This window comes from Euprymna scolopes, chromosome 11 (genome assembly GCF_053919585.1).
Source record: "Euprymna scolopes isolate OS-2025 chromosome 11, ASM5391958v1, whole genome shotgun sequence".
Lineage (NCBI taxonomy): Eukaryota > Metazoa > Mollusca > Cephalopoda > Sepiida > Sepiolidae > Euprymna > Euprymna scolopes.
The window spans coordinates 55355965-55378490 of record NC_136492.1 but is presented as its reverse complement, the minus strand read 5'-3'; the positions used below and the strand labels follow the sequence as shown (position 1 = coordinate 55378490).

Genomic DNA, 22526 nt, shown 5'->3' with positions numbered 1-22526 from the left:
AAAAATGCTCGTATGTAGAAAAATATAAAATTATAAAGGCACACGTTTTTGTTTTTATATAAAGCCAATAAATAAAAACGCTCGCAAGTGGAATGATTTTTGGATAATAAATACGTGTCATAGATAACGTGAAGGAATACATTTGTTCGTAAATGTCCGAATACAAACGTAAAAACATGTTTGTAAATAAGATCATGACAATGTTCCGTGAGTAAATTAAATAGAGAATTAAAAAATACGAAAATGTTCGTAAATAGGATCATAAAGCAAGGGTTGATGGTTAAAAATGAGGGCTTTCAAGTTTCTTAATGTTTGCAAACAATGCCGGAAATACAGATAAATGATTGTCTTTCAAACACAAAATTATTAATGCACGAATATTCGTAAACATGTTTATAAAGAAATAAAGGTAAATTTTTAGATTAGGTCCACCTCCACAATTTTCTTTTCAATGACGACTTTTATAAGTTTTCAACTATGCTGAATACGGAAATCGCATCGAAATTTTGCAGAAATAAGTAGCTATCGAGATATAAAAAGTTGTTTTATGCATTGTATTCTTTGGCGGCCATCTTTGTTACACGCGTGCGCGCGCTATAAGCAAATCTACGCGCATAACAAAGATGGCCGCCAAAGAATACAATGCATAAAGCAACTTTTTATATCTCGATAACTATTTATTTCTGCAAAATTGCAATGCGATTTCCGTATTCAGCATAGTCGAAAACCTATTCAAGTCGCCATTTAAAAGAAAATTGTGGAGGTGGACCTAATCTAAAAAATACCGAAATAAATTATTAGTAAAAATGTAGAATATATAAATGTTTCAGAAGTGGGAACATAAGCATAAAAGGTTTGTCGGCTGAAAATATAAAATTATAAATAACAGACTGTTTGTAAGTAGGGTTACGCATTTAACGTCGTTAATTGAATATATATATATATATATATATATATATATATATATATTTGTCAATATGAAAATGTTTGCAAATAAGGTCATAAACAAAAACTAGGTAGTTTCCAAAATACAAAAACAAGCAAACAAAAAGAAATGCAAATACAAGAATACTCGTAGATAAAGTTATAAATAAAAAATGAAAAAAAAAAAGAAAGAAGCAGAATTGAAAACACAAAGTTGTTCTTAAATGTTATCATCGTAGTTGAATAAGCCAAATAAATGAAAAAAAAAAATTATAAATCGTGTAAAAAATAAAAAAAAAGTTCAAGAGAAATTTTTTCTGAATTTTTAAGATGATAAATGATTGTTCGTATTATTTTCATCATTCGGACAGAAAAGGTTTTAAAATAAAAAATAATAATAAAAATGTTAATTGGTTGAGTCAATCAAATGTTCGTAAATGTAAAAATAATGTTGGTAAATGTTGTTATGCTATGAAACATGTTATATTTCTTAAGTTTGGAGATGAAGATTGATAATTCGTATTATTCATATTATCTGGACTACTGTTCTCATCTTGAGTGCTTTTGTACAACGTTTCAGCCGATGTAACCTCCGACCGGAATCTAGTGGAACTTTGGAATCTTCCTGTCGAACACAGGAATCTGCACGATAAACCCAAGGGAACCCTTGATTCAGGTAGTATGCTCTCGTTCCTTCAACCATTGTAATGTTTTTACCCTTGGCCCTGCTTGCCACGGTTAATCAGATACTACGCTATGATCACAGCCAAAGGGTCACAACATTACACCATGACTACGACTATGACTAATTCCCAATTGTATGAATGTCGCCCACACTAGGGATTAACCCTTCAACCTCGAAAAAAATGTAACTTACAATTGGATTTAACAAGCACTTTATCCACTCAGCCACGGGTTACTCGCGGAAAAAAAGTCCCAATATGGACAATATACACCTGAAGAAGGTTGGAGGTTACATTGATCGAAACATTGTACGAATAACACTCAATAGTTTGGATGATACGAATAATACGAAATTAAAAGTGTTTGTAGGTATAACTATAACGTTTTAAGACTATTAAACACACAAAATTTGAAAAAAAAGGTTATAGGAACAAACAGACATACGTTAGCAAACAAAAATCCGTAAGTTGGATCATTATTGATCGTCAATGAAGACTTCAACGTTGGGATGTGTTAGAACCAGTTTAAAATAATGTTCGCATGCAGCATGCTATAATGGCGCGCAAATGCAGAATCTTTCAATGCTGGACAACTTCAAAATACGTATTAATTAGAAGTTTAACTGCCTCTTCGAGGGTCTGTACGTACCGTCGTGCTATGAAGACGCTGAGAATGACCGCTAGGATAACAAATATGGCCAAGAAGACCCCAAGAACGATCAATAAGGTATCACTCTGGCTTAAACCGATTCCCGATGAAGGTCCGGCCGTAGCCAGCGCCGGAAAGTTGACTGTTATGTTGACCAACGTTCGCCGGGGAGGCTTTCCGCCATCGTCCACCATAATCATCAGTTGATAGGAGCTTTTTGTCAGTTTGCTCGGATCAGTTATTATCTTTATTTCACCTTTTTCGGTTACATTGAAATATCTGCAAGAACAAAGAAAAACAATAAGGTTAATAACATTTGACAATCGACAATCATACATCTTTTATAATTGATTTAAACTAATAAAAAATATATTTAAAACATCTTTATACACATATACACGACTCAATATTAGTGTATATGTATGTGATGTTCGTGGATTTCCTAAAGGAAAATAAGGCTAGACTCCAAATATACGCACTAGGCAAAGTTTCTTTCGTAGAACTGCCCCTTTCTGGAACACACTACCGCAGAAGTATTTCCCAGTTAACTTCAACAGAGTCGCTTTCAAGTCCAATGTATACAAGTTCTTGTTGAACGGTCTTCTTAAACAATCAAAATTATCTAAAATTTCTATCACTACCAATCATCACAGTGGTGTCTCACCGACTACCTGACGCACATTAACTCTTATCCTCGAGTGGTCTTTGGGCCTTAATAAGCGGCGACTATCCTGTAAAAATGGGATGTCACATAATTGGAATCATTCACAAATCATGTCGTAGACTTTTGTATTCGCTGTAAATTTTCTTACACCGAGGAGCGTCCGGTATCTTCAACTGTTTCTATTGTATTCGCTGCCAGTTAGTGCGATGACCGGCCGGACCTTTGGCATTTGCATCTTTGAACCTAACCGCGTTGGCCCTTTCGTGTGTTCTCCCTATTTACGATGTTCTAGCGGGGTCATTTGGCAAACCGTTTGCGAAGGCGCTTCCTGTCACCGCACGAGATGCATTAGCGATTGCCAATAGTTCCGCGGGAGATTTTTATGCCGTGTTTTTCTAGCGAGTCTTGTCAAGAGACTTACGTCTCAACCGAATATCCGGTGTCTAAAATAAGGATTTGCACTTAGCACGTTCAAGCCTTTCTAAAGTAGGTTTTGTCAATTTAGAATATGTAACAAATAGCATGTAAGAATAAAGATGCGTCCAGTTTAAATGTAGAATAATAAATCTTATTCTAAACATATCATTTTGCCGGTTTGTAGAAGGGGTATTTTAGACCATCATAATTCATTTTATGCATATTGCTATTACTTTTTAAAAAATCCTCTGAAATGAGGCTTCATAATTTGTGCATTCATTCTTTTTGCGGACTGCCATTCTCATCTTAATAGTTGTTTTTGTTTCAACACGTTTCGGCCAACTCATCCTCTGGCCTTTTTCAGATGATTAACCGCGACGGGATAGAAATGCTGAATCTCTTAAGTGTACCCTCAGTAATTACTGCCTTCCATAATTGTCTTACCACGTTTTAGCAAAATGATCCTCTGGCCTGCTTGGGTAGGATTGAAACCGCTATCTTCAGACAATGCTCACCTGGAACTGTACAGACTCAACGCCTCTATCCACTGCGCTACAGCTAATAATTCTATAACATTTACAGTAGATTTTCTACACTGCAACGTTGACTACAATGTATTGTTAGTCAATCCGGGAAGGTATGTGAAGCTTCTTCTTAATATATTGCGGAGGAGGGTCCCTAACTAGATCAGGCAATCAATCGATTTGAATAAAAAAATGGGCGATTTCACTGATTTCGATGGCAATAAAAGTATTGGGAGAGTAGAACATTTGTTGATCCACATTCAACCTGGGACAACGTTGGATCTCCCTGCTAGTCGACTATAAATGTATATATTTAAATATCTACTTATTTGCATTCACAATAGGTTAAGCACAGAAAAGTGTATAATTTTGCCCAATATATAAATGTTGAATCAATGGACAACAGCCGGTTAAATATCGAAATATATAATTTTGCTTTCATTAAAAGTTGAAATGGGATTATTGACGAAAGAGATGGCCAAAGTATCATAATAAATTAATTAATAAATAAATAAACATGAAAAACGAAGAAGGTGAAAGACAGATTGCACTTTTAAAATTTGCACATGCGCACTTGACGCATTTTAGCACGAGTACAATCAATTGTTGGTTCGAGGCTAATCTCATACGATAATACGACGTACAAGCACCGCCTTTATTTATTTATAAGTTTTTGTTTGCTCTTAAAAGAGTGCGTTAGAGAGGAAAAATGAAAAAAACAAAACAAAAAAAAACGCAATGTAAAAATGCAAAACATTTGAATCGATGCACGTTGTCATGAACTGCGGTCGGTAGATGGCGCGTGTGTGAATTTTCTTTAGCCGAAGAAGCCATCTTGGTTTGTCGTTTCTCTCCAATCGTCATTTTTTAATACTTCTTTTTAATGAAACAAATTGAAATTAGATAGAAAGAATGCTTGAATGCTAAATATCTCTTTCTCTATTTCTCCCTCTAGCTCATATATATATATATATATATATATATATATATATATATATATATATATATATATATAAGTGGAGTTTCTTTTCTCCTTTTGGCATTTATAATATAAATCTCACCTGTCTGTCTGTCTGTATGTATGTATGTATGTATGTCTGCCTACAACTTTCGACAGAGGCGACAGATTTTCATGAGATCGGTATCATTGTAAAGATCGACTCTTCGGACGACAAATATCGAAAAAAAATCGTCTAAAAACATTAATTCCCTCACCCTCAACTGGGCAATGTTCTACAAGGAAAGGTCGCTTTTTTCGCCGATATTTTCGAAAGTCATCACTTCTTTTCGATTGACTAGCCTTAATTCAAACCTGCGTCACTTCCGGTCTGGTGATGGGCGCAACAGCAAAGACGTCACGTTTTTTTTCATGTTCTTTTCCTCCTTTGCGGTACGGGTTCGAGCCTGCCTGCCTACTACCACTTCCTTTTTTTTATTTATTTGCTCAACATACACGTAAAAAAACCGGGCTACGCCGAGTACCCAGGCTAGTTGATGTTAAAAAAGTCTGCTTTTTCTAGTAGAAATTATACAAACAATCTTCTTAATACATTCACTCATGCGCGCGACTTCGTGAAAGTTAAGTAATTTGTATATTTCTTTTGAAAAACAAGTATTCGTTAATTAATTATTTATTACTTATGTTTTTTATTGGATAATTGGTTTCATTTAACTCTTACGATTGATTCTTTTATGAATAGTTTCTACATAATTGCAAAGAATTTAAGATGAAAACTTCAGAGCACACGGACACGTTTATACAAGTGTCCTTGTTTGTGTGTGCGAAATGTCTCTACCAAACCCCTCTCTGAATTTTTGGTCTACAAATTTTAAATTTGATATATAGGGGTTTTGGACTTGTGGAACAATTTTGATGTTAGCCTTTAAAAATAGCTGCTAAGGGTTCGAAGTTGAAAAAAAAAAGAGTTGATCTTGACAGAATTTAGTTGACTAACTTCTGAGCATGCGTATATATACATTTTAATTTGAAATCACCCACTTAATTTTAAGCCTTTCTTTTTTTTATCCATCTGGAAATAGCTCAGATGGTAACGACGAAAGCCGAAGCGCTAAGGAACGCGTAAGGTTGGTGTGCTGAATGTTCTGGTTTCGATTCAAGCTGATGACACGAACTCATTTTTTGTTTTAGCGTTTTGATATCATTACTGCATATATTGAGTACAATATAATTATCAATAGAGAACTTGCTCAATAATAATAATGATAAATACGAACCCTGCATGAATTAAAATAACATATTTAAGCGTATTTAACAACCGTACAGTGTTGAACGGCCTGCTAATATATATTAAAAGCAAACTATAAAATGAATGAAAGAAAATCGTCTGCTTAGGCTTAAGAATCCGCCATCAACAACTAATCAGTGGGAAGTAATTTCTGAGACAATACAACCATTTATATTTGAATAAAGTCTCACCATTAGCACCAGTATCAGACATCAAATAAAAAATTTGAATATGTGATCAACACCAACGGGAGGTGATGGTGTTCAAGTGGTTAACGCCATGGGCTGTCTGAATCCAGTGCGTTCCATTAAAAATAACTTTCGCTTAGGATGTTGACAATCTTCACGTAGTTTCTCTCGTAAGAGCCCGATGTTTTTCTAGAAATTTTCCGGACTAAAAAAATATCCGGGAAACCTATGCCAATAAAAGAATCTTCGGATCCACGCGATAATGAACAAATGGGGATATCAAATGATTATACAAGCAATGAAAGTTATAGGCAAAAATAAGGTAAAAGTAATGAACTTAGAGAAAAGCTTATAAGGGCTATATCAAGAAAACGCAATATATTTAAATAAAGAGTAACAATACTTTTATAGGCTGTTTAGATTTCAAATACCACAACCAAGTGTAAAGCACGATGACAAATTGCCGAGTAGAGATTATTTATCATATACACGTGTCCATATATATATACATATATATATATATATATATATATATATATATATATATATATATATATATATATATACAGTGATGATCATATTTATTGGCACGGTAAAATAAAAGTTAAATTTTGTCTAATAAATTCTATAAAAGGGATTAAATTAAAGAAAATAACAAAGTATATTATGTATTTTTAAATGGCCTTTCCGATGCAGCAATCGGATTTTAGAAAAAATAAATAACAAAGGAACAACAAACATAATTGCAAAAAACCCTTGTTCAAAATTATTGGCACGGCTTTGTTTTTCTTTTAGTATCAGTATAATATCAATCAATTTCCGGTTTACGTGCTTTCTGAACTTTTTTATAGCCATATTATGCTTGTTTAACGCTAATTCAGTGAATAATTTTTTTCAGATAATTTTTAGATAGCGATTTATTTAAACTATTATAAGTGACTAAATTATAATTTTCAATCGCCATGGTTAAAACTAAGGAACACAGCGAAGACGTCAGGAAGCTTGTTGTAGCATGCCATACCAATGGGGAGGGCTATGATAAGATTTCAAAGAAGCTAAACCTTCCCAAATCCACTGTTAGAGCCATAATAAACAAGTTCAAATCGCAAGGCCACGTTATGAGTTTAGAGGGTAGAGGGAGAAAAGGGATTCTTTCCCCAAGAGATGAACGGAAAATTGTTCGACAAGTAAAACAAAACCCAAGGATCTCTGTTGGGGAGATTGTTGATGAACAGAGCACCTCTGGAGTGAATGTATCTCGACATACAGTTGGTAGAGTTTTGAAGAGAGCTGGTTTAAAAGCATGTCGTCCGAGAAAGACTCCCTTATTGAAGCCTATGCACCTGAAAGCAAGGCTAGCCTTTGCAAAACGTCATATTGATAAAGATGTTGCATTCTGGAAACGTGTTCTATGGACTGACGAAACGAAAATAGAGTTATTTGGCCATAATAAAGTGTCTTATATTTACAGAAAATCTGGCGAAGCTTTCCTGCCTAAGAACACCATACCCACAGTGAAGCACGGTGGAGGCAGTTTGATGTTTTGGGGATCCTTTGCTGCCTCTGGACCAGGGCGACTTGTTAAGGTCACAGGTAGCATAAAAAAGGAAGATTATGTTAAAATATTGGATGAAAACCTGAAAGACTCTGCTAAAGAGCTCTCACTTGGTCGTCGTTGGTGCTTCATACAAGATAATGACCCAAAGCATTCGGCTAAACTGACTAAGAAATGGCTTGAGGACAATCATATTAATGTTTTGGAGTGGCCATCACAAAGCCCAGACCTTAATCCAATTGAAAATTTATGGAGAACATTAAAATTGAGGGTAATACAAAGGAAGCCTAAGAATCTTATTCAATTGGAGGATTATTGTCAGGAAGAGTGGGCTAAAATTACTACTGAAGAGTGCAACAACTTGGTTGTAAACTATGAAAAGCGACTGAGGAAGGTAATCAAGGCCAAAGGCTATACAATTGATTATTAAATAAATCGTGCCAATAATTTTGAACAAGGGGTTTTTGCAATTATGTTTGTTGTTCTTTTGTTATTTATTTTTTCTAAAATCCGATTGCTGCATCGGAAAGGCCAGTTAAAAATACATAATATACTTTGTTATTTTCTTTAATTTAATCCCTTTTTTAGAATTTATTAGACAAAATTTAACTTTTATTTTACCGTGCCAATAAATATGATCATCACTGTATATATATATATATATATATATATATATATATATATATATATATATATACACACGTTTTATTTTTTATTACCGTATCTTTCTGTTAAGTTACATTATTGTTTCAGCTACTTGGCCGTTTTTTGGCCGTCTGTAGCATCCTCAGACTTTTACAAAAATGTTCGCTATCCCAAAATAGCGAACATTTCTGTAAAAGTCTGAGGATGCAACAGACGGCCAAAAAACGGCCAAGTAGCTGAAACAATAATGTAACTTAACAGAAAGATACGGTAATAAAAAATAAAACGCATATTTGCTCTACAACGGTATTGAGCACTTTCTTCAGTTTTTATTAATTACCATTTCCACTATATATATATATATATATATATATATATTATATACACGTGTCCATATATATATTTATATATATATGATATACACGTGTCCATATATATACACTGCTGATCAAAAATTTAATCTTAAAAAAACTTTTTTAAGGATGGATTTTAAACTCTTCCGACTTAAGGTTACTAATACTACAATCTAAAAGATTATGGAAACAAAAAGCTACATTCCAAACATTTGCATTTTTATTAAATTAGGCTTTTTACACATGATAAAAATTATAAGACCAAGGGTATAATTTTTTTAGATTTATGGTAATTCTAATGTTTTTAGTGCAGTTAGAGATTAGCGATCACTGTGTAAAAGTGTTACCATGCATAAAGCAAGAAAACTAACCGAAGTTGAGCGCTCTCGAATTCTAGGATTTTATCACAGCTAGCGATAGCAGCTAAGGTAAATCGCAGTAAAACTGTTATTTGCAACTTTCTAAAGAACACTGAGAATTATGGAAAAGCAAAATCCTTTGGTAGCCCCCCCTCACCAATTTCTCCTGCATTGAGTAGGAGAATGAGACGGGTTATTATGAATGACAGAAGACTTTCTTCTAATCAAATCAAGCGATTGCAGATGCTGATTGCAATCCAATAACCATCAGACGACACTTACAACAAAAAGCCTAAACAAATTCCTCGATTGTTTCCACGTCACAAAGTGGATCGCTTAAGATTTGGTCGGGAATACCAAACCTGGGACATTGAGAAGTGGAAGAAAGTCCTGTTTTCTGATGAGAAAAAATTCAATTTAGATAGTTCGGATGGCTTTCAGTGATATTGGCATGACAAAAACATGCCCCTTAAAATTTTTTCCACACGTTATAGTGGTGGAGAGTCCATAATGGTATGAGGTGCCTTTTCTTACCGATGGGCGATGAAGCTCCATGTGGTGCAGGGTCGTCAGACAGCAGCTGGTTATGTTAGCATGCTACAAAAAGCATCTTTGATGATGGAGGGTCATCGTTTGTGTGGGGATGGATGGTTATTCCAACAGGATAATGCTGAAATCCACACTGGAAGACGGACCTTGAGCTTTCTACAAGAAAATGGAGTCCATCTCTTGGGATATCCTGCACGCTCACCGGACTTGAACCCAATTGAAAATGTTTGGGTATGGATGACAAGAGAGGTTTATCGAAATGGCAAACAATATTCAATAAAAAATGAACTTCGTGAAGCCTTCAGAAACTGGAGCAGGATCCTCGCACCTTAATGGAAACCCTTATTTCTAGCATGCCCCAAAGAATCTTTGAAGTCATCAAAAGCAGTAGAGGTAGAACTCATTAAGTTTGATTGTTGAATGTTTTCATACACTTTTTATACAATTTAATAGAATTTTTGTCTCTGGTTTTATAATTTTAATCATGTGCAAAAAGCCTAATTTAATAAAAATGTAAATTTTAAAAATAAATCTTTGGAATGTAGCTTTTTGTTTCCATAACCTTTTTGATTGTAGTATTGGTAACCTTAAGTCGGAAAAGTTTAAAATCTATGCTTAAGAAAGATGTTTTTTTAAAAAATATTTTTAAGTGGGCTTAAATTTTTGATCAGCAGGGTATATATATATTTATCATAGACACATGTGTCCCTGTACATTATATATATATATATATATATATATATATATATATATATACGTCCACACAGAAGATTATGTAGTAGCTGAATAATGTAAAATACAACTAGATCTTTTAATTCAATATCATATTAACATCTGTATGTGCACTTAAGCGAAATGAATATATGAACTGAACCTTAATGAATATGAATGCATATATAAAGAGATTTTTCCCGTATTCCTCTTTCTGTAACTCAATTGAAAAATGCACTTGATAACGTAATAAAGTCCCTATGTAACTTCACGCTTTATTTTCTTATTATCTCTTTACAGGGTGTCCTAATAAAATGTACACACTCTTTAAATGACCATAAAACCAACATTTATTATGAGAAAGAAAAGTTTCATACTGTGAACAAATATATAAACCAGTTAATTATCGAAAGTTTTCAAATTATTGGCCATTGTCGTCCATGAACAGCTGACAACGCTCACTGATTGAATCGAAAACTTTGCTAATCAGTTCAATTCGTATGTTGACACATCTTATTTCAATGGTTGCTTTCAACTCATTCATTGTAGCTCGTTTTGTAGTGTGAACTCTGTGTTTAACATGCCGACATACACCCCTCCCTTAAAGAGAAAAATCCATTGGGGGTGGGGGTCAAATCTTTTGAGCGTGGAAATTACTCGATACTTCCTCTTCATCCTTACTATCTGTTTCGCAGATGACTATCAAGATATGCTCTTACGTCATGATGATAGTGGGGAAGTGCTTTATCCTGCTGGAAGTGCCATTCTGTATTCGTGAGCATCTCTTGGGAACGTGGCATAGCGTATTCATGTAGCAAGTTGAGATAATTTAAAGAGTGTATACATTTTATTGGGACAACTTGTAGAAATATTAAATGAAAGATTAAGAATAAAAGTTATATATAACTTGATTATATAATAATGATAAGGAAAAGTTGAGGGGATGTTAAAAACACTCTTTAGGCCATGGCATTTCGAATCTAAATGTTTTTATCAGAAGGGAAGAGCCTGAATAATACAAAATGCAAACACAGAAAAAACTGGTTAAATAAAATTTAGAAATTAATTGAGAATGAAGGAATAGGATGGCCAAAAGAGGCTTTTTTCTTAATTTTTCCTTTTTGTCCTGATGATATAAAATTATATATAACTTATTCCACATCTTTCATTTAATTATTGTTTTTGCTCCCCTTGATAGTCTTGAACTTTTCTTATCTTTATTAGTTATGCTTTATTAAAGATTTATTCTCTGATAACATAATTTTATTATATATATTTGTAATTTGGAAACAGACGAATCTCACAGGTAATGAAGAATTTTTTAATAACATGAATAGGCTAGCCAAATAAACCAAGAGTAGGAAACTAGAGATAATATCTGTAACTTTTTTTTTGTTCTTGTGATTAAGGAAGGTGGTGTTTGATCAACACTGCTAGGGAGCCATCATTTAATATGCTGTTTTGTTTTTAAATCCCGAAACAGTGTTTCATGGTAAACAACTGATGATCCCTAAAATTAATATTAGGACTATAGTGAATTCGAGAGACCATGTTGATGCATTGATTGTAGGTTATTAAATAACTTACTGACTAAATAGTTTTCTAACGAATGATAAAAAATATAAAAATTAAATAAGTTGTTTTATATAGTTTTTAAGTTTAAAACAACTTCCAAGGCTATATATATATATATATATATATATATATATATATATATATATATATATATATATATATATATAAACATATATATATATATATATAAACATATATGTATATATAAACATATATATATATAAACATATATATATATATAAACATATATATATATATAAACATATATATATATACATATATATATACATACACACATATAAACTTAAAGTCACAAAGATAAAGATTATCTTTATATTAGAACATGTTGAGAAAACATGTCAATTAGGTACACATTTATACTCATGTTTATCCTCTGATGAAAAGATCTTTCTTTGAAAATCCATGGCTTAAGGATTTTTCTTTGTGTTAATATTTTTTACGTTAATATTATAACTTATTTAATTTTTATTTTCATCATCGATTTTCTTAAATAAATAAATAAATATATATATATATATATATATATATATACATATATATATGTAGTAAGTTATAAATAAATATATATATGGCAATTAAGCTACACAGAATATTCCGCGTTTCATCCACGCTAGGATTCGTCAGGCATAAGCATGACGAATCCTAGCGTGGATGAAACGCGGAATATTCTGTGTAGCTTAATTGCTATATATATTTTTATAACTTACTATCTAGCTCTACCTATGTATTGAACACTGTTGAAGTAAATACTGAAAGTTTATGCATAAAATGATACTTTCGTATATTGATTTATGTGATTAAATGAAGTAGTTATATGTATATATATATATATATATATATATATATATATATATATTAATGTTGTAAAAATTGGGTCTTTAGATTAGATCATATACGCGAGTTTCAAATTATACATGCTTACAATTAACCTTTGGAATTTGTATAAAATATATTTCCAGTGATTTATTGTAATTGAAAATTCGTCGCCCCTAACCCCCCCCCCACATATGAACCCCAGTGAACACACCGAATTTCAATAGTCTGATATCACAGGGTTACACCGATAGACTAATTCTGACCTTATCCGGGTTTCCAGAAAGGATTAGAAATATTATTCCAATTGTCTCAGTAAAGCGAATTATTTGCTCAGTCGCCCGGATATGCGTCAATCCATTTTTAATAAGGGATTTAAGGTAGCAATAATAAAAAAGTGCTCAATAACGTTTGAAAGTGGGTGTAATATATAATTACATAAAAGGTAAATGATACACATCAAAATGCGTTTCTCGCAACACTTTATTGCAATTTCACGGTAACTCCTACATTTGATCCTACATTAGAATACAAAAGTTGCATTCAAATTAGGAGAACGTGTTGGATATTAACACACTTCTGATGGTCGTATTTACTGTTCAAATCAATTTTAATCACATTTAATTACATTTATTCATGTAAATGTACGTAAATGAATAGTGAGATAGGGAGGTATCGCAACAAAATTATACACGTTTATTAAAATTGAAAAAAACAAAACAAAACAAAGCGAGGGAATAGGATTCGAGATACATAATTTCTCTATTGACAGAAAGTTGACAGAGAGAGAGAGAGAGAGAGAGAGAGAGAGAGAGAGAGAGAGAGAGAGAGAGAGAGAGAGAGAGAGAGAATACGTGATTTGGAATAGTGTGTAATGAAAACTGAATAGCAAAATCAACAGCTAGATTTACACATTTCCAAAGAGAGGGAGGGAGAAAAAGTTTGAAAGAGAGAGAGAGAGAGAGAGAGAGAGAGAGAGAGAGACTGATAGCATAGCAATGGAGATTTATACAAGATAGTACACGTTCCTATTTATTTATCTAATTAAGAGAAGGGTAGAGAGATAGATAGTGAGGGGAGAAAAAGAGAGATGAGTAGAGGAGATATACAATATAGATACGTACACCAATTGAGAGAGAGATCGAGTAGAGGGAAGAGATAAAGAGAGAGAGAGACGGGATAGAGTTAGAAGATAGATAGGCACATACTCTAATAGAGAGAGAGAGAAAGAGAAAGAGAGAGAGAGAGAGAGAAAGAGAGGTTCTTTGTTTTGTGGGTGAGTGGAGGAGGTATAGTGTTAGTGGATTCATCTATTGTTTGGATTATTTCGTATTTGATTACTGTTTTTTCTGTTCTGTTTTTATTTTCTTATTGTTCTTGCGTGCAATGACATCGGTGTCATGGCGCCTCTGGTTTCGTTCAGCAATTGTATTTGTTTTTTTCCATTTGTCATCCTCTTCTATTCCATGTGTGTTCGCTTCTGGCCTGTTGATTCACTTTTTCTTTTCAATTATCCTTCGTTGCCGCTTTCTTCAAACTCTGACCTTCTTGCCGTTCAGGTATTCGTGGCATTTTCTTTTGTCTCATCTTCTTTTGATTTTTGTATTATCCAATGCGTCTTTCTATTCGGATTCAGTTCTTCCCCAAACGAGATGGTTTTCTTTAAAAGAAATTTCTGTCCTTTCTTTCTATCAATGTTCCCAGCAATCATTCTTTCTGGTGCTGTTTTAAATCCTACATTAATTCTTTCATCTTATTTCTTTCTGCCGTTAATTGTTATTTCTTTTTTATTAACAAAAACAAAAATCTTTGTTTCTCTAATCTTTCGTTTACTTGTTTTTCGTTCATTCTCTCGCTCATTAATTCCATTCAATATTTCTTTATCATTTTTACATTCAACGTTTCTCTTTGATGAGGTTATCCCTCGTCTTGCGACCTTATATAATCGTCCTCGAAATAGTGAACCTTCACCATAATCGTATAAAATGTGACTCGTTATGCTGATGGAGGATGTGTAGTACACAGCTCTAAAACTAACGATTTCTCCTGTATCTTTTGATCTACTTCGGATAACTTCTCAACCACATTACGCTTGCTGTATTAGGGACGAGGGGCTCAAGTAAACTCAGTCTTATTACCACGAGTTGTCGGCCCTAACAGGAGAGCGTAACTATCGTCGACCAAAGGAGGGTCTATCAGATATATGCACGCAGTGTGATCATATAAGGAGTGAAACCAGACCATTGATGGTTGTGGACATGCGTTGCATGGAGAGAAATTGTATGATAATGATGCGATGGACGTGTAATGTGAATCTAAAAAAAAGCTTGACGATTCCAGTGGAAGATGAAATGGAGACAGTATAGCGAGATATATGCAGAACAAGAGACTTCGAGAATGTGTTAACGTTGAAAGAATGGATGAGTTCTTAGATTAGATGTACAACTGAAGGTTTAGTTTTACAGGGTAATGCCAAGAATGATATGAGATTAAGTGATACGAATGAACTTGAAAGAAAAGGGGCTAAATAAAGACTCGGCGAGAGATTAGTTTGAGAGTCCATTTCTGAAAGTCGTTCAATGTATTCTAAGATGTAAAACAGACGTGAAAATGATTTCCCATCCACACTTTCCCAAATACTGCCATTCTTAACTTCTTTCCGGTTCTGATGCTAAAAACCCTTTCAAACATTGTCAAAAATTTGGTTCTTCTCAATTTCTTCATACCTACATGGCATAAAGGCGCTACAGTGGTGTGTACAATGAGCAAAGCACTCAATACATTTATCTCTTTTTACCTCACGTCTAGTATTAATTTGAGATTTTTTTTTTACATGGGGGGGGGTCACCACTTATCAAGGCCCGAAGGCCACTCAGGGATAAGGGTTATTGCGTGTACAGTAATCAATGAGATCGTATTGTAGTAATCATTAGTATTGGGGGTTTTGATAGAGTGTCTTACTTAAGGGGGCGGTTTGTCAGGAGTTTGTTTAGGTTGGACTTGAAGACGTCCAAGTTGTAGTCAGGTGGGAAACAGGCAAGCGGCAGAGAGTTTCACTGGCGTGCAGTTCTAAAGTCCACGTTCTCCTATACTACTAGTGTTGAATTTATTAATTAATAAATAAATAAATAAATAAATAAATTAATTAATTAATAAATTAATTAATTAATAAATTATTTTTCATTCATTCACTTGTTTATTCATGCTTTAGTTGCGTGAAAATGCATTCTAAACTTTTGCACGCAATCTTCGCAATATTTTGGTATTCTTGGTATAATTTTCGTAAAATTGGTTTTAATAATGGAACTCAATTAACGGCTGTAGCATTCATCAAATTCTGAAAATAATTTTCAGTTAGTTATGCGACGATTGGCCCATACCTCGAAGATCTAATAGATGAAAAGGGGTATAAAAATAGCTTCAGGACTAAATTTGGTGGTGAGTACAGTTGGGGCTGTCGTGAGAAAGTGGAAAAAAAAACGGGTGGTAATATTAAAAATCTTCTAAGAAGTGGTCGACCACGTAAATCAAATGGTGTTATTGCTCGTAACGTGAATGAAGAACATTTCTGATTCGTTCTGAAATTCAGAAGGAGTTGCAGGAAATAGGTATTGAGGTAAGCAAGAACACAATCAAGAGATCATTGAATTGAACAGGCATGTATTCTAGATCACCGAGAAACTCTATTGAGTCCTAGACACGTGAAAGATCGTTTGGAATTTTTTGTAAATATCAATGTGAATCGGATGACTTATGGAACAAAGTTATTTGGTCAGGGGAACCAAAAAGTTAGCTTTTCGCAAGAAAGATGCGCAACCATGTATGGGGTGGGGAAGGGACACAGAATTAAACCCATCTATTACCATTCACATTGTAAAATTTGGAGGTGGAAGTGTGATGATTTGAGGCTGATGTTCTGCAAATGGAGTTGGAGGAATGGAAATCATAGAAGAGAGAATGAATGCATCAAAATACACGAAGATTTTGTCAACACATCTGTTCAAGAGTGCAGAAGATTTAGGATTGGACCGTGATTTTATCTTTCAGTAAAACTATGATCCCAAGCACAATGTTAAAATAACTGTGCAATGGTTTAAGGATAATTAGATTAGTGTTCTACATTGGCCTAGCAAGTCACCCGAGCTAGATCCTATTGAAAATCTGTGGATAACGTTGAAGTCAAGAGTGCATGCAAGAGATCCCAGGAATATCAAGGAATTGAAAACAGTTTGTATATGAGTAATTTAATTTTTCGTTAATAAATATTTGTCAACTTAGTATATCTTCATTTCCCTGGAATTTTTAGATAGATAATATCTGTTCAAAGGTTGAGTGTAAATTTCATTCAAATTAAGTGGATATTTTTTGAGAAATACGACAAAAAAAAAACAATGTACCAAATACTTTTGGTACCCAATGTATATATAATGCATCACATTTCCAATATAAGTAGTGCTTTCTAAAGCAAGAACGCTAGTTCTTATTTAATTGGCCCGTGCTATGTTATTGACTTGTGAAATTTTCATCCTGACGAATTGCAAAAATAAAAAGGAGATAAAATAGGTATTTTATTATATTTTCGTTTGAAATTCCGGTGAAGAGTTATATCTGCGGGGATTAAATTGTTAAAAAAAAAAATCATGAAATTCAGTATTTTTTTTTTTTTTTAACAATTCAGGTTTCTAACATAATATATTCTCTCTGAAACGAGAATACAATGTCATATATATATAATATACATATAGATATTTTATGTACATAGAATAAAGATGTAATACTGAATAGGGACATAAAGTGTTAAGTATTAAGATTGTACATCTATCAACAAAATTGGTTTAAGTCACATAAAATTCATATAAGGGTCGTCCGCAAGGATCCGTGGCGTAGTGGATAAAGTAATTAGTAAAATGTAGTTGTAAGTGACACACTTCTCGAGATAGAAGCTTCAGTCTTCGGTGCGGATCATTGCTGAAGGAACCAGCGCACGCTAACCCCGTGAATTAAATGAAGGGTTTCGTTTGAAATTTCGTGCAGATTTCAGAGTATGGCAGAAAGATACACCTGAAGAAGGTTAGAGCTTTTTTACAAGGGAATCGCCACTTATCAAGGCCCAGATGCCTCTCGAGGATAAGGGTTAAAGAGTGTACAGTGGTCAAAAGGACAATACCATAGTAATTGTTAGAAATGTACATTTGATAAAATTGGATTACTAAAGGCCAACGGCTGATCAAGAATTTGTTCACATTGGACTTGAAAACGGCCATATTGTAGTCAGCTGGAAAGCAGGTGAATGGAAGAGAGTTCCACAGGTGTGCTTTGTTCATTGAATCTATGTTTTGGTTTAGGCACAGATAAAGAGCGGGTGAAATTATTGATAGTATTTTTAACCAAACGAGTGTTTCTTGTGAATGTTTGGCGATGGGGGACCGTAGATTGGAACTCAGATGAGCACCTGCCATAAAAATAACGATAAAACAGAGACAGACTCGCAACGTCTCTTATCGATTGAAACGTTGCGATGAGAACAGTAGTCTGAAGACTCCAACGAACGCGGAAACCTCTCTCTCTCTATCCACAAAAAGGTCAGGTGTTTTCAGTGTTCACATATCTAAAACTACGAACATATATACAGTCCATATGTACGCTTTCTACTTTGTTTTAAAAATCTCATGTTACACTCGCTGGAAAAGAATTCAAGAAACTATTTTCATATTGATTCAAAATCTCACCGAGAGCGACGGAAGCAAATTCGATTTTTTATTTGCAATTCTTAAGATTTGCGTTCAAAGGTAAGACTCAAAGACAAAAACCTTTGAGCCTTGTGTCCAATTCTCCACCTTCCAGAAAGATGTGGAAACATCCGTTTTTTTTTTTTTTTTTTTTTTTTTTGCTTTTAAAAAGAATTCTTTCAATAATGATCAACGCATAACTTTGAGAAGATTTGTCAATCGGCCCGTCGGTTTGTTTGTCTGTCACGGTACTTGATTGATACAGATTTAAAAGGAACATTATTTTGCATGCGCCCATCATCGGTCTGTCACACTTAAGTAAAAAAAATAAAACAAAAACACGTGAAGCATGTATGGTCCCCTGTGAGTGCACAGTGAACGAGGCATAAAAGAAATGACTATGTTCAGTATTGCCTCCCTCCCCATATTTAGTCCCAAAAGTCCCTAAACGACGTCAAATCCTAGTGAAAATAAACAAACGATGCAGTTTTAGGCCTTAGCATATGTAAATTTGATCGCTTCAAGATGCAAAAAAAAGAAATGACTAAGTCCATCATTTGCTCCCCCCTCATTTAACCCTAAAAGTTCCCAATGCCGTAAAATATTTAAATTTAAGTTCAGCACCATGCAAAACTGCTAAATAGACATAGACAGAAAACTTTTGACAAATATGATAAAATAGTCCCAAAAATGGAGTGTTTTTATTAGTCCTAAAAGAGCCCCTGACGCACACCCAAGAGTTATCGCAAAATATAGACAAACAAAATTATATAGAAATCAGTTAATTACAACTTTTCAGAAAGTTTTATAAAAATCCAAGGCATTAATTTTTTTAATAAGCAAAAAAGTGTCAATTTTAGCCATTTTTACCCGAAAGGCACCCCTAGAGGGGCATCTGGAATTTTCCCGGAAAATCCGTTCTGTTATATTTTACTTATATGATGTTTAATGTTTGTGCAAAATTTCAAAAAATTCCAAGCGTAATTATTGAGAAAAGTGCGGACAGATGAACGGGCGAATGGACGAGGATGAATTTACAGGTTCACCCTTTGTCGGTCGCGCTTGACTTTTTATCCCTGCTCTGATGCCGCCAACGCGTCTCAAATCCCACTTCTTCGAATACTCGTGTCTCAAGCATGCCATTTTCTCCTCCTTAGTGTCTTGAATACCTCTCGAATACGTACTTCGCTGGACACCCAATGCTTTTTCTCCCAGTCAGCTCCACGTACGTTTTCTTAATGTCTCTGCTGTGACGTAATATTGCGCAGCCGGCTTGGTCATTTGCATATGTTATACGCTGCTGCTGCTGCTGCTCCCATTGTTGGTTGATCAGATTTAAATTTCAGAGTATTTCTCTAGTCTGTTGTGCTTAAATTTGAAATATCATTTCCATGTTCGTTACGTTTAAAATCAAAATATCATTTTCATTGATCTGTGCCGCTTAATTTTGAAATGCTACTTTCGTTTATCTGTCATGATTAAAATTAAAATATAATTTTCATTGGTATGTTACGCTTAAGTTTGAAACGTTATTTTCGTTGGTCTGTTTTTCTCAAGTGTGAAATAGTATTTTCTTTAGGCTTGTATACTTCAGCTTAAAATAACATTTTCTCGATACTGTCATGCTTAAGTTTGGAATAGCATATTCTTTTGTTTGTTATTCTGAAGTTTTAATAACATTCTTACTATCTTTCAAACTAAAAATTTGGACCGAACCACTAGTGACGAGATTGTACCATACCCAGAACGATTCGTTACGCTCAAGTTTGAAAAAACAAAAATCAAAATAAAAAAAAAAGACACAAAAAATAACAAAACAACAAAAAAAAATAAACAAAAACATTTGCATCCCTAAAAGTGTTGATAGAATATCCGTTCTTGTTTTAAGAATTCAAGAATATTTCCGAAAGAATACTATGTTTTTCTCTGTCTAAAACATCAAACATTTAACATTCCAAACCTGTTTTGCCGCGATTTAGTGTTCACAAAAAAAAAAAAAAAAAAAAAAAAAAAAAAGAAAAAAGTCGGTGTATTTCTGCCTGGAAACCGATTCGGCTGTGTCGACTGAACTGAGCTAAAAGTTTCAATTCCCGGGGGAGAATCGCGTTACAGGATAATCAAACATTATATAAAGGGGAAAAAACAACGAAAGACATTTTAAGATGCGACCTCGCATTATCTATGAAGGGCTCTGTCTTTCAGTTGGGCAGTCTGTCATGCTTCAGTTGGAAATAGTATTTTAAACTCTAAATGCGACGATTGAATAAATAAATTTATATTTTAAGAGTCAGAGCATTTTTTTTTTTTATAAAACTGGTTCTTTACATTATTATGTATTCACAATTAAGTTAAAAAAAGCAAACTAGCCCATCTTTCACGCTCAAGTTTCAAATATCATTTACGTTGACCTGTCGCACTTAAATTTGAAATAGACCCATATTAAATCCGACGCCAAGGTGTCCGGAATAATTGTTGGATCATTCCTGACGCAATCCTCTGCCATGTGTGTCGGGAAGTGACGGTGGTCAAGTAGTTAACAACATTGGGTGTTCAAAGTTCGAATCCAGTTCGTTCCATGAAAATCACCTTCACTTTGAATGTTGGAAACCTTCTCGTGGCACCCCTCGTAATTACCCGAAGTCTTTCTGAGAAAGAATTATGACTAGAAAATTATCGGGGGAACCAATGCGAACGATAGAATCTTCAGATTCATCAAATATGATGATGGCCACATGTAGCAACAGTACTTCGTCTTGTAACAGCGCGCGGACGCGCGTAAGCAAATGCATGTGAAATGACGTCAACGGTAGGGAAGAAGAAAGACTATAAAAAGGATGATCACGCGAGAGAGGAGGATCACGTTAGAGACATTGGTGACATCACAGCCGTAACGAGGAATCACACGTGGCGGGAGAATGAGGAAATAAATGTTGTTACAACACGATAAACTAAGCTCGAGTATAGTATAGACAAGCAAAACTATATAGAAATCAGTTAGTTACAACTTTTCAGCAAGTTTTATAAAAATCCAAGGCATCAATTTTTTTTAATAAGCACAAATTTTAGCCATTTTAACCCGAAAGGCATCCGTTCTGTTACTGTTTCTTACTCATATCATGCTTAATGTTTCAAACATTCCAAGGCGTAGTGTTTTTTAGAAAAGTCCGGAGAGAAAATCCGTTGTTACATTTTTACTCGTATCATGTTTAATGTTTGTGCAAAATTTCCAAAAATTCCAAGGCGTAGTTATTGAGAAAAGTGCGGACGGACGAACGGATGAATTTATAAAGCCACCCCCTTTTGTCGGGGGGGACTAAAAACGAATTTATATCAACACTGAAGAAGAGTTTATTTTTATGTGGGTAGGAAGTTGGAAAGTGTCAGCAAAGACTTCAAATGTAAATTAGATAGTTGATTGGTTAGTTTTACTAAATGACTTGTACTGCATTCCTTTGCGGGCCGTTATCCTTTTTTTTTTTTTACACAGTGATCACCACTTATCAAGGCCCGGAAGCCACTCAGGGATAAGGGTTATTGCAAGTACATTACGTTAGTGTGGAGATTTGATGAAGTGTTTACTTAAGGGGGCGGCTCATTAGGAATTTGTTAACATTGGACTTGAAGACATCCAAGTTGTAGTCCAGTGGGAAGCAGGCAGACGTAACAGAGTTCCACAGGCGTGCAGTTCTAAGAAAGAAGCTTTGTCCTTATCTTTATAGTTGTTATTTCAGTTGAAACAACCACAACTATGAAGATGAGGATAACAATGAATACACAAGGCATGAAGCCTCGTCTCTGCTAGATTACATCAGAGATATTTAAAGTTTGAAATTAAATTTAGTTGCACCCAGAATTATTGTCAGTTCGCACTTCAGAGTTTATTTAAATAAAGAGGCGCTAAAACGCATCGTTTTCTACACA

General features: G+C 34.1%; 1 protein-coding gene across 7 annotated transcripts in view; it reads right to left on the bottom strand.

The window, feature by feature from the left end:
* The window catches only part of LOC145287853 (protocadherin Fat 3-like), a 1926363-nt gene that overhangs the window by 205589 nt on the left and 1698248 nt on the right, over positions 1–22526 (bottom strand). For all 7 annotated transcript variants that reach the window (XM_080135727.1, XM_080135730.1, XM_080135731.1 and 4 more), the window contains one exon: positions 2257–2535. In XM_080135727.1, coding sequence (XP_079991853.1) covers positions 2257–2535 — 279 coding nt within the window. The remainder of the gene's footprint in view (positions 1–2256; positions 2536–22526) is intronic.